This window comes from Trachemys scripta, chromosome 9, assembly GCF_013100865.1.
Source record: "Trachemys scripta elegans isolate TJP31775 chromosome 9, CAS_Tse_1.0, whole genome shotgun sequence".
In the NCBI taxonomy this organism is placed as follows: Eukaryota; Metazoa; Chordata; order Testudines; family Emydidae; genus Trachemys; species Trachemys scripta.
In genome coordinates this window covers 106,273-119,748 of record NC_048306.1, presented here as the reverse complement: position 1 = coordinate 119,748, position 13,476 = coordinate 106,273, and the positions used below count along the sequence as shown (strand labels likewise).

Genomic DNA, 13,476 nt, shown 5'->3' with positions numbered 1-13,476 from the left:
ATTTACAGAAGGGGTAACTGAGACAAAGAAGTCATTTACAAATGCAGTCCAGTTTACCTGGTTCTCAGTGCACTACACAGCACATTGCATCATGCCAGCTCTCTGGCATTTTTTCAGCACTGTTCTTGCAGCCTTAAGCTTAACCAGGGAGAGCAAGAAAATTCTCTGTCAGACTCCACAAGTGCCTCATACAAGAAGCTGATGAGGGCATGTCTGGATGCAAATATTGCACTGGTTTAACTAAACCAATTTAATTTTGTGAGGGCTCTCTTATATTGTAAATCTGGCTTATATTAGTTTATCTTGCATTGGTAAATTTACAGGTGCAAGTTAAACATATATAAGCCAGTTTTAAAGTGATATGAGTCCACACACAAAGTTGCACCAGTTTAACAAAATCAGTATAAAATCATTCCTTTAGTTAAATTGGTACAATTTTATGTGTAGACCAGGCCTTAGTGATTTATAGTTAAGGCTAAGATTTTATCTTGGGTATTTTAGTAAAAGTCACAAACAGGTCACGGGTAATACACAAAAAAATGAAGTCCCATGGGGGGGGCAACTGACAGGCCGAGCCCCCTGCCATGGCAAGGGCCACAGCCCCTGCTCCAGCAGCCGCAGCGGGGAGCACAGCCACAGGGGACATGCAGGCCCAGCTCCAGAGCTAGCCACAGCTGCGGGACAGGGGTGTGCGGCCCCGACTGCAGCCTCTGTCAAGCTCCACCCGCAGTGGGGCGGGATGGGGGCATACACGGCCCTGGGAAGCCGCAAGGGAGGCGTGTGGCCCCAGCTACAGCCCCCAGCGAAAGCCACGGGACTGGGGCGCATGGCTCCCGCCAAGCCTGGGACACTGTGGGGCTGGGGTGTGCAGCCCCCACCAATCCCGGGATGCTGCGGGGCTGGGGCCCAGGGCCCTGTCTGTAGTCTCCAGCAGAAGCCGCAGGGCTGGGGTTGTAGGTCCTGGTTCCAGTTAGCCCTAGTTAGTTGCAGGGCAGGGGCGCACAGTCCTGCCGCCACCTCCTCCTGAAGCCCTAGAAGTCACGGAGGTCCGGTAAAGTCATGGAATCCGTGACTGCTGTTACCTCCATGATAAATCGTAGCCTTATTTATAATATGACACGTAGGGGGTGGGGTAGTGTTAAGAGATTGCCCGGCCTAGTGCGCCTCGGATTTGCTGTGTGTATATGAATAAGTTGCCCTGGTATCTGTCCCTCCAAAACTTTGACAGACTCTTCCCAGTGGATGCTTTTTTATTAGGCTTCAGGAAGGAAAAGTTGGCTGGAGTCAGGGTTTTGAATTTTCTTTTTCCTCCACAGAAATCTCAGGCTTTAGAAGTTTGGTTCCTGCTGATAGTTTCCTGTGGATACAGAATTTAGATGTTTTTCCTGCATTGACTTTTCAAGGAATTAATGTTCTTGATAGTGATTCTAGCTAATGCTTGGAAAGTAACAATGATACTAAATAGTAAAGCCCACTGGATAAGAGCTGCTTTGTATAGTACAGGTTCTTGCTCTTTTAGTCCTATGTTTATCTTTGACTCTTGCTGAGGCTATACAATTGGATGCAGGAATCACTGTGATAAACATTTCCGGTCCATATAGAATCTGTATCTAAGTTTCTGCTAACTGCTCTTGAAGATTATTTTGTGAAACACTCTCTCGCTTGGCCTCAAGATCCAATAACCATTTCTACAAGGAATTGTTCCCAATTATGTCTGTCTGTCTGTTTTTATTTTCTGCAGTCTTGGCCATTTCATCATCCAGTTAATAAAAAGTTTGTTCCAGATTATTACAAAGTGATTATCAATCCAATGGACCTAGAGACCATCCGCAAGGTATGCAGCCATTTAAGAAAGTGTTCAACTCTGTTACTCATGTATTTCTTCACACAACTCAGTCAATCTGTGGAACTCTTTGCCAAAGGATTTTGTGAAGGCCAAAACTATAACAGGGTTCATAAAAGAACTAGATAAATTCATGGAGGATAGGTTCGTCAATGGCAATTAGCCAGAATGGGCAGGGATGCAAAACCATGCTCAGGAGTGTCCCTAACCTGGGAATGGGCAATAGGGGATGGATCACTTGATGATTACCTGTTCTCTTCATTCCCTCTGGGGTGCCTGGCATTGGCCACTGTCGGAAGACAGGATATTGGGTTAGATGGACCTTTGGTCTGACCCAGTATGGCCTTTCTTATGATCTTATCACTGAGTAATCTCTTCCAGAATATCTCCAAACACAAGTATCAGAACAGGGAGACCTTCCTGGATGATGTTAAACTGATTCTTGCCAACAGCATTAAGTACAATGGTAAGTAATTCCAATATTAGCCCCAATCATTACACTGTCCTGAAACCATATCTGACCACTCCTAAACCCTTGCACTACTTTAAAACAGACAGTGCCCCAAACCTAGTTATGTTAATTAGCACCTAATAATCTTTTTGCATGCCATGGGATTATGGTTAAATTTCAGAAGTCTAATTCTTTTGTTTAAATTTAAAAGAATTCAGTTGTAATTCTGTAAACCTAAAGGTCACTTCATGTCAAACGAACTGTACTCTTTATAGCCACCTGAGATTGGTGTTGGAGGGGTTGGAATGTTTATGACCGAGCATGCACAATGCAATCTGTTAAGGATGGTTTCAAAAAGAGCCAAATTTACAAAACCCTGCAATGAATCCCCACCCTTTCCTCCTCCTCCTCCTCTTTACAGAAGGATCAGCACCTCCATCCTGGACTCCTTTGAGTGATCAGAACACACTGTCTCCCTCACTGACAAGCATCCTGACTTATTTCCTCCAAACCCTTCCTTTCTTTCTTCTAACATTCCACCTACCATAATCCATTTGCAACTCCAACTCAAGCCCCTTTGCTGCAGCTGTGTTCTTCAGGGCACAAGTCAGTTGGCTCACAGACTTGTTTAGTAAAAAGAACAGGAGTACTTGTGGCATCTTAGGGACTAACAAATTTATTTGAGCATAAGCTTTCATGGGCTACAGCCCACTTCATCAGATGCATAGAATGGAACATATAGTAAGAAGATATATATACATACAGAGAACATGAAAAGGTGGAAGTTGCTGATTCCCATCACTGGCCTTACAACAGGAACTTCTCATGCACAGTAAAATCCTATGGTCTGGAGATTGACTGCTGGTTTAACCATGCCCACACAGGCCACAGAAGCAGCTGAAACTCTGTTTTGGCCTTAGACTGCTTCACCTTTGTAAGACCTAGAACTAGGTCACATCCCCAGTCTGCTGCTTCAGTAGGTAGAGCAAGCACCTTCTTTTAGCAGCTCCGCTATCGGGGGTATGGTTGGGCCATGAGCCTTTGGGTGCTAGAGGCAGTTCTTCCTCTGCTCCTCTCTCCTTCCCTCCTCCCCTCCAGTACACTGGACCTGGATTGTGACTGTGGTCATCTCCTGATCCGTACGGCCATCTCCTGATCCGTACGGCCACATGGGGTACACTCTGTACAGCAGGGGGTGGGCAATTGTCCATGCCTTATCACTGGTCTTTGCATACCTTAGCTGGAGGGATTGGCTAAAGATGACTCACTCATGATCTGCTGGCTTCATTGTGGCAGAGTCACTGGGTCACAGGAGGGTGTGGGGCAGCATCTAGTGATTCTATAGCACACTAGCTATGGCTAAATTGTCTAATCACACAAACCCAAACACCCTTGTCCCGCCCCCTGCCTTGCTCACTCCATCCCCCCCCCCCCGTCGCTCGCTCTTCCCACCTCACTTTCACTGGGCTGGGGCAAGGGGTTAGGGTGCTGGAGGAGGTTTGGGGTGCAGGCTGTTGGCTGGGGCAGGGGATTGGGATGCAGGAGGGAGTGAGGGGTGCAGGCTCTGGGAGGGAGTTTGGGTACAGGAGGGGCTTCCAGGCTGGGACAGAGGGTTGGGATGCAAGAGGGGGTGCAGGCTCTGGGAGGGAGTTTGGGTGTGGGAGGGGGCTCAGGGCTGGGGCAAGGGGTTGGGGTGTGGTAAAGGTGTGGGGTACAGACTCTGGCCGGGTGGCGCTTCCCTTGGGCGGCTCCCAGTCAGCAGCGCAGCAGGGCTAAGGTAGGCTGCCTGCCTGACTTGGCCCTACACCGCTCCCGGAAGCGGCCGGCACATCCCTGCCCTATGGGAGCTACGGAGTCGTTGCACGGGGCGGGGGCAGCGTGTGAGACCCTCTGCCTCCCCTTCCCCCCAGGGGTCGCAGGGTCATGTCGGCCGTTTTCGGGACAGAGCCAGGGCAGGCAGGGAGCCTGCCTTAGCCCCACTGTTCTGCTGGACTTTTAGTGGCCTAAAATCTCTCTGTTTGGCTTCAGTAGCTTCTGGGAGATCAAGCCTGATTCTGGGAGGGTTTGCAACCTTAGCTATGGCTAGAGCAGCAGACTGCACTGCTAGAATGTGGGACATATGATTGATTCATGATTGACAGGCCATTAAATCCCCCATCCCACACCCTGCTCCTGTCAACCTGATTCCAGCCACACTGCACCTAAACCTGATTGCTGCCTCAGTCTGCTCCTCAGGGGTTCAGTCCAGCCAAAGAAACTCTTGTTTCTGAATGAGACGTTGCTTGCACAATTTTGTAACCGCTCCTGGCCTGCTCATTACAGCTATCATGGGAATTATGCTTGGAGTGGTGTGGGGGTAGGTCAGCTACCCATTGGAATAAAAAATGATATCCACCAAGTGGTAACTCAGCCTGGCACTGCTGCCTTGCAGCTAGTTCTTGACTGAACAAAGGCTAGAGAAGAAAACCAAAGAAAATCTGCTCCAGAGAAAACATCAGGCGGTTGACACTGCAACTAAGCTCTGCCCTCCAAATCTCCTGCAGCTGTGCTGGCTTCAGAACGTCTTAGTCTCCAAGCATTTGAGCCTAGTCAGTACTGCTCAGAGGAGGGCTTTGGTCCTAAGGCAAATCTCTACCTCTTTGTTTTCTGGCTAGGCATACACACTTGTTTGAGTCCATTGGTTGCCCTCTTCAAATTTGCTTGTTGAAATGTGAGGACAATATACATTGATACGTCAGATGATCAAGAGGAGGTCAGTGATCCTAGAAAGTCCACCCTCATTGACAGAGCAGCTTGACATCATTGTAGCTGCTCTCTCTCTGAAATCAGAGTAGCTGACACAGACTCTCTACGTGAGATGCAATACACCTTTTTCTGGCATGGAAAAAGTGAATGAGACAACTGTGGACACAGGATAGGTTTTTCAGTCAAAAACTCATTGCAACATTAGAATGTATCACATCACTAAGAATATCTACCATAGGTGGCTTTGCCAACATTATCAGTACGTATGCCCCAATGCTTTCCGTTTGTCTCTAAAGAGAAGGACTTGTTCTGTCAGCAACTTGATAGCATCATCTGTAAGCTACCATTGGGTAGCAACACTATCTCCTGGGAGACTTCAAAGCTAGAATCTTCTCAGATCATGAGATGTGGCTCCTGTGCATTGGCCAGCATGGAGAGGGAAAAATTAATTACAATGGGCAAAGACTACTGGAGCTCTACACCTACTGAGGACACTGCATTACTAACACCTACTTAAAAGACATATGGATGTTCACCATATTCACAGTTTTCAGAGTGTAGACTGTGACACAGACTATGCACTTGTATGCTGCAAAATGTAACTTTCACTACAGAAATTTCATTGTACCAGACAAAGCTGTTGCCCATGCATTAACATCAACAACACAAAAGGCCAAGGAAGGTGTCTTCAATTCTCTGTGAATCTCAGGGAAGCAAGCTATGAAACTGATTGCATCTCCCTGAGAGCTGGTGCACCATGGAACACACTCAGAGTGAATATCCATATAGCTGTAGCCTTAGCGTTTGGAAAAAGGACTGTACAGGATAAGCACTGGTTTGCAGCATATTCTGAAGAAATACTTCCAGTTATTGAAATAAAATGCACAGCATATGTTCACCACAACATGAAATCCTCTCCTGAAGTTTGTGCTAACCTTAGTTTGACCAAGAGCTACTCCTGGGTGCGTTCTGCACCAAAAAATTAAAAATTCTGCACACATTCTAAAATTCTGCAGATTTTATTTATCAAAATAACACATCATCATGCCAGTTTCAATTATGTTGGTAATTTATTTCAAAATACCTGTCAGCAAGTATGTCTGTAACAATACAGACACACACACAAATTCCTCCAGGAATAGAGTTAAAGAAACCCCTATGACTACTCAGTTCCTGTTTCTCTGCCCCCTTCCTCCCTTCCCCAGAGCCCAGCTTCGGGGCCAGACACTCAGAACCCCTCCCTCCCAGAGCCCAGCCGTGCCCCCCAGCCCAGATACCTGCACCCCCCCCCCCCCTCTAGCCCCGCTGTGGGGGGCCCCCCCTCCCCCAGCCCCCCCCCCCCCCCAAGCCCAGGGATCCAGATTGAGAAACAGCCTTATGCTCAGTCCCAGGGGTGCACAGAGTTTCCTGTGCACCACCCTCTCCTTCCCTCAGGGCATGCTGGAAACTGCAGCCGCCAGGAACCCTCCTGCTCCCGCCAGCAGTGTCTTCTGTGTTCAAGCTGGGCTCTGCCGGGTCCAGTCGCCACTAGCAGTGGCTAGCAGCACTGCAGCCCGTTTCTGTGCGGGAAAGGAAATTCTGCGCGCACAACACTAATTTCTGCAATTCTGTATTGCGCAGTGGTGCAGAATTCCCCCAGGAGTAAAGAGCACATTGCAATGAACAGCAAGGCATTGTGTTCAATAATACTGGCTTGTTCTGTGCAAAAAGATACCAATGTCCTTTGAAAAAGGAGTTCTAAGAGGAAGGTAGATGGAATTAAGAAAGCAGTTGGCCCTTCAGCCAAGGTTGCCTCACTCTAATGAAAACATCATAATTGGCAGAAGCAATGCTGGGTATAATACTATCTCAGACTCTGTTCACAGAATCCACTGTTTCTCAAGCAGTCTTCACCATCTCTCATCTACCCAGCAACAAATTTGGCTCCCTTTTTTGTTAAACCCATTAACCCGAGTTACAGTTATATGGGGGAGCAGTCTGCTGAAACGAGACTTTCAGCTGCTGCTGTGGCATGTTCAGGGATGATTACACTAACAGTCATTCTTTAGACCAAAGTATTCACTGCTATGAGAAGACACATTTGCAGTATGTTCAAACAGTCCAATCTCCCCATTTGTCCTCTTGTATTAACCCTCTTCCACTTCCCTTTTACCTCAGATATTCTCCTTTTTCCATTCTCTCACTGATTCTCCCTATGGCTCTCTGGGTTTTCAGTACTCCTCCAGTCCTCATGTATTCTCTTCCTCTGCTGTGACTTGCCTGTTTCTTCCATATCAGCTTTCCTCAGTGTCCTTATTCTAAAACATGTATATTCTACCTTCTGCAAGGCCACCCTGTATAACTTCTTAAAAGGACATTGTCAACTTAAAAATCTCACTGCTAATGGATCATGTTTTACCTGTTAGTAACATCTAAGATTGGGGATGCGGGGGTGGGGTGTGGGGGGGGAGAAGAGAGGGACTATTTTCTCTTTTCTTTAAACATTTGGCTGGACATTGTGCATGTCCTTCTCACTGTTCCCCTGTTAGCTTCCATGGTTTCTGTGGGGCTTTCATATGAGCGAGACCAAACACTTTTTAAAATGTTTGATCACAAAAAAAAAATCACAAACTCTGGCAAGTGAATGATCTGAAATTAGTAGTAACTTTTTGTTTTAAATTGACACTTTGTGTTGACAGTATTCCTTTAAATTCCTGCATCCAATATCTCTTAAGTTTCTGAGAAGTATTGGGCCATGGAATAGCTTTCTAAGGAAAGTTAGTGGTAGCAGCTCCATCAGTTGATATCTTAAAATTGAACTGGACAAGGCACTTGAAGACATACTGCAGTGGTAGACTGTAACATAGCAAATCTTTTCCATTTGATTCTCTTATCGCCTTTGTACGAAAGGAGTAAAAATGTGGGGCAGGAGTAGTGGTGCTCTTCCAAATTCTGCCCACAAAATACATTCTGCAAGAGAGCTGCTCACAGCAGATTTAGTTCAAAATATGACAGTGTTCTTTCTCAGCTCTGCTGCACTTCTTGAGCGTGGTTTCCCCTCAGAATATACCCCTTGAATATATGTGGGGATGTGCTCGTCTCCTTTGAATCTGGCTCTTCGTTGAGTGGGGGGAAAGAGATGTGATATCTACTCACTTGTGGCACCAAAATGAGACTTCCCTCTCTTTCCTTTCTTACATGCGGCATGAAATAGTTATTGTTGTCTTTTCAATTGTAATTAATGGGCATCTGAGTTTAATCTCACTGAGATTAATGGGGTGATTTGTACTTCTCAGAGCTTTTCTTGAAGGCTCTCCACAGATCCATGTAGACCTCTCTGCATCAGTTATTTGGCTCACATTTTGAGGTTTTCTTTGCAATAATAACAGCTAGACAGTTTTTTTTAATGTTCGCCAAAATCTCAGTTTTCAAGGTAGCAGCTGAAGAGAGCTGTGGGTTTGTCATAACTCCGCATGAATCCCAGCCCTGCTGTAGGTTGTTTCTGGTCACAGAAAAATCAGAAGACAGGTTGTGGGGTTTACTTATTTCATGGGCTTTGTTAAAAAATCATAAAGTGCTTGTTCAAAGTGCCAGCATTGAGGAGAGCTCAGACAACATAAGAAGGTGTGGTTCTCATTGCAGGGCCGGATAGTCAGTACACAAAAACTGCTCAGGAAATCGTGAACATCTGTTGCCAGACGCTGGCTGAGGTATGTGGTCTAGTCTGTTGCAATGTATTTGTATAGTTAACTTCTATTTCTTTACAACCTTGACAAACTTTTTTTTTCTTAGTATGATGAGCATTTGACTCAGCTTGAGAGAGACATCTCTACTGCTAAGGAAGCAGCACTGGAGGAGGCAGATTTGGAAAGTCTTGACCCTATGACCCCTGGACCCTACACACCTCAGGTGAGTCTGATGAAGTGAGGTTTTGCACCTCTTTTCAGTTCCTATATCTGTCACTAGGTGTTTGGTCCAGAGGGGCCTCCTGCTGTCTGTTCCTGTCTCCTGGAACATTTTGGTTTTAGTTAAGGATGAATTCTGTATTGGCTCCCAGAAGGTGGACTGAATGATTGAATAATTAATAAATCATATATACCTAATAAGTATTAGATCATCCAGTCCATTTCCCAGAGCACCTGCAGGATTATTCCTTATGGTGCATACATACTAGTGCTTGTCCAATATAGTTGTAAAAGTTCTGTGTGTTAGAAGCCCTGTCATTGAGAAGACTGTTCCACAGCCAAGTACATCTGTCAGCAAGCTTCCCTCATATTTAGCTTAAATTTCATTAATCATATTACTCTGTTACATCCCATGTACCTCAGCGATGTCCTCCCTTCAAATATCTTTGCTGTTGCATCCTCATATTAAGTTGCTGCTTAGCTAAGCATTACCTATTAAACTCTTTGTGCATAAACCAATCCCTTCAGCCTTCTAGACATGTTCTTTGTGGGATTCATTCCAATTTGACTTCTTAATAAAACTCCCATGTTATTCCAGGTGTAGTTGCACCAGAGCTATATAGAGAGCACTATTCCTTTCTAGCTGTGACACGTGATGCCTTTGCGTATGCAATCTAAAACTGCATTAGTCCTTTTTTGCAGCTGTATCACTTTCCAAACAAATGTCTCATTTGCTGTTCCCTAGATCTGATTGGCTCCCATCTTGGTCTTTTTCAGCATTACTGCTTTTCAGGTTTCCCATCATTTGAGACTTGGAATATCTTCCTCGGGTATTAATCATAGATCCCCAGTCTACTCTGAACAGCTGTTCTCCGTCCTTGATATTTACATACTTAAAATAATTATCTGGTAAAACTGGATTGCATTTCTGATTAATTCTAAAATTAGTGGATGAAGGGACATGGTTAGGAAAATAGGAATGGCCACACCAAATCAGCCCAAGGTATAGCTAGTCCATTATCTTGCCTCCAAGAGTCTCCAGTACCAGATGCTTTAGAGGAAGGTGCAAGAAACCCTTCAGTAGAGAAGTCGTGGAACACCTCACTGTAGGGAAAGTTTCTTCCTAATTCAGACATATGGTACTGAAACATGAGGGTTTATATCTCAAAGTTTTAACCTAACCAGGGCCGGTGCTACCATTTAGGCAAACTAGGCGGTTTTCTAAGGCGCCAAGATTTGGGGGTGCCAAAAAGCGGTGCCCCCCGTTTTTTTTTACTGCATTCCTACGCCCCCTCTCCGAGCGCGCGGTCGCCGCTCCACTTCTCCTGCCTCCCAGGCTTGCAGCACCAATTAGCTGTTTGGCGCCGCAAGCCTGGGCGGGGAGGAGAATTAGAATGGGGGCAGTGTGCTCGGGGAGGAGGCAGAGCAGAGGTGAGCTGGGGTGGGGAGCTGCCGCACAGCTCCCCGGGGGCGGGGGGAACCTCAGGGCGAAGGGGGAGGTGGGGAGCTGCCGCAGGGCTGGGGGGGGGGGAGGGGCGCGCAAGGTGGAAGTTTCGCCTAGGGCGTGAAACTTCCTTGCACCGGCCCTGAACCTAACTAATAAAACCATGGACATTATAGTTATGTTGGAGGATGTGCTAGCCTCCCTTTATTCAGAGAAAATGTAAGAGCCACTACGCTCCTTTATGGAGTAAGGCATATGAGTATGAGACAATATGTGTCACTACCCTAAACAAAGGACACATGCAAGGCCAGTCGGAAGCAGAGCTATGTGGATGGAGGGGTTTGGCTAGGGATAGATTGCAAAAACTAGCTGGATGGGGGTGGGTGTCTGTAACAGTGAGAAGCAGCCAAAAGACAGACAGACAGGACCAGAAAAAGCCACAGAGACAGCAAGAAAAGCACTGGTAAAATGGCCCTGAGAAAAAGCCAAGAGAGCTTTTTGGGCAGAATGCTGGCTAGAAGCTGAGAACTGTGAGCAAAGAAAGTGCCTCCTTTTGCTTGATTCTTTATTTTGGGAAACAGTATTTTGTGGATGTTCTGTGTAAATAAACAAGATTGCCTCAAAGAAATAACTATCAACAATTTTTCCTCCCAAATTAAACGGTCTGCAAGACCCCAGATATTGGGGTAACATTATGTACATTTATTATGTACATTTCTAATCCTTTCTGAGTACTGCAAAGTTCTTGGCCTCACTATTTTGTGGCACAGAATTCTACAGTTTGTTCTTTAGAGGTATATTCTAGACCGGGGGTCGGCAACCTTTCAGAAGTGGTGTGCCGAGTCTTCATGTATTGACTCTAATTTAAGGTTTCGCGTGCCAGTAATACATCTTAATGTTTTTAGAAGGTCTCTTTCTATAAGTCTATAATATATAACTAAACTATTGTTGTGTGTAAAGTAAATAAGGTTTTTAAAATGTTTAAGAAGCTTAATTTAAAATTAAATTAAAATACAGAGCCCCCCGGACCAGTGGCCAGGACCTGGGTAGTGTGAGTGCCACTGAAAAACAGGTCGTGTGCCGCCTTCGGCACGCGTGCCATAGGTTGCCTACCCCTGTTATAGACAGAGCTGGAATCTTTGTCTGTACTTAAGGATGCCTGATGCATCCCACAAGAGACCCTGTTTTCAGTTGCTTATAACTTTTTGCCAAACTTTAACTGTTCTAGCTGAGATTTTTCCATGCCAATTTCTGCATCTAGATGAATTATTTTTGGAAAACTTCAGTAAAAATAGTTCACCTGTTTCCAAGAACAAAATGAAGGAAAAATGCATTTTTGCGTATGTTAAAAAACAAACAAAAAAAAACCTTAATCATTTAACTGAGAAGCTCTAGTCTTGCCATGCTTTAGACTCCATGCGGCCCACTGGGGCTCACTGTACGGCCCACGGGGTGTGAGTAGGCAAGCGGCGGGTGAGGGAGGGGGGCTGAGGAGGTGAGTGGGCGGGCAGTGGCGGGGGGTGAGGAGGCGAGCGGGAGGGGTGGGGGGCTGAGGAGGCGAGCGGGCAGTGGCGGGGGGGGGGAGGGGAGCCGGCGGCAGTGGAGGGGGAGGCTGAGGAGATGAGCCGGGGGGGGGGGGGGGCTGAGGAGGTGAGCGGGTGGGCAGTGGCGGAGGGTGAGGAGGCGAGCGACGAGTCGGTGGCTGACCTGTTCTACTGATCTGGTCTGGCTCCCAGCCCCTCTCCAAGGGTTGCAGCTGTCTGGAGGTGCTGCCTTCCACGCCTTCCTCATTCATTCAAGAGGGCAATTGATTACAAAGTGGGGGGAAGATCTTATTCTACCAAAAAGACATTTTTCTTTTACCTTAATTATACTACCTTAGGGACCAGCTATAACATATTACCAAGGTTCAATACTGCTATTTCAGCAGGGTGGCCCTGGGGAAGGAGGATTTTTTTCCATGGGGCGGGCGGCGCTGGGGGCGGGGGTTGTTTTGGGGGGGCTGGGCGGCGCTGGGGGGGTGTTTCGACAGCACTGGGGGGGTTGTTTCTGTGGGGGGGGTGGTGCTGGGGGGGGTGTTGTGTTTCGGGGGGCTGGGTGGCGCTGGGGGAGGGCTTTCCTGCGGCGCTGGGGGGGGGGGGTGTTTCGGCGAGGCCGGGGGGTTTCAGCCCTCAGCTGTTTTCTTTGGAGTAATATGGCCCTTGCCGCTTTACGAGTTGTGCAGGCCTGCTTTAGAGCAAGGCCTTGAAACTTGGAAGGGATATACTTTTTGCTATTCCTGTGGAAAAAGCATGCAACTTTGTTCCAGTTTGTAAGTCTTCAAAAAATCTGTCTGCACATACTCAGTAGATATTTGATAGTTTGGCGGCAAAATTCTCTGAAGATTCTAGCTGCCCAGCACTGCAGGAGCTGAGCAGAACTCTCCCTGCAATTGTACCTCTCAGTTGCAACAAGTAATTTCTTTCTTCTCTATATGGGTGTGACAAGATCCCCAAGATACAACTTGGAACTGTGGGACTGCTGGGCCCCCTTAACTCTCCAGCCTGGGCTGTCTCCCACAATGCTTTGCCAGTGACACGCAGCAAACCCCTCCAGGTGCTGCTGCTGTTCAGCCATCACCATGTGGAGACCCACACCCAGCTAAATTGCATGAAGGCTCTCTAAGCCACTCATGAATTATACAGAGAGAGGCACCAGCAAATCGCCCCAGCCTTGCACGCCAGAAGTATACCATCTTACACTACTCAAGACCTTCTCTTGAACAGTGCAAGCTCATTAATTAGCTCACCATTTCATCAAAGGAAAGTGGACATGCATGAGCCTTTGTAATTTGAGCAGAGTCTCCAAGCACTTTAGACAAATTCACTAGTAAGGATAAAACATTAAAATAAGTGTATTCACTACAGAAGATAGTATAAGTCGTAGGTATAAAGGTCAGAGATAGTTACCTAAGAAATAAAAGTAAAACTGCATCCAAATCCTAAACTATTAGATTAATCAAGATTTGAATCAAACAGCTTTTCTCATCCCACTGGATTTGTAGGCAGATTACAGTTCTTAATATATGCAGGCTGAATTTCCTTCTCAGCTTGGGACCAGTCTCTGCAGT

The 13,476-nt window shown here is 46.5% G+C and overlaps 1 protein-coding gene across 2 annotated transcripts in view; it reads left to right on the top strand.

The window, feature by feature from the left end:
- The window catches only part of TAF1 (TATA-box binding protein associated factor 1), a 116,308-nt gene that overhangs the window by 89,187 nt on the left and 13,645 nt on the right, over positions 1–13,476 (top strand). For both annotated transcript variants that reach the window (XM_034782697.1, XM_034782696.1), the window contains exons 32-35: positions 1,742–1,834; positions 2,225–2,309; positions 8,661–8,728; positions 8,811–8,927. In XM_034782697.1, coding sequence (XP_034638588.1) covers positions 1,742–1,834; positions 2,225–2,309; positions 8,661–8,728; positions 8,811–8,927 — 363 coding nt within the window. The remainder of the gene's footprint in view (positions 1–1,741; positions 1,835–2,224; positions 2,310–8,660; positions 8,729–8,810; positions 8,928–13,476) is intronic.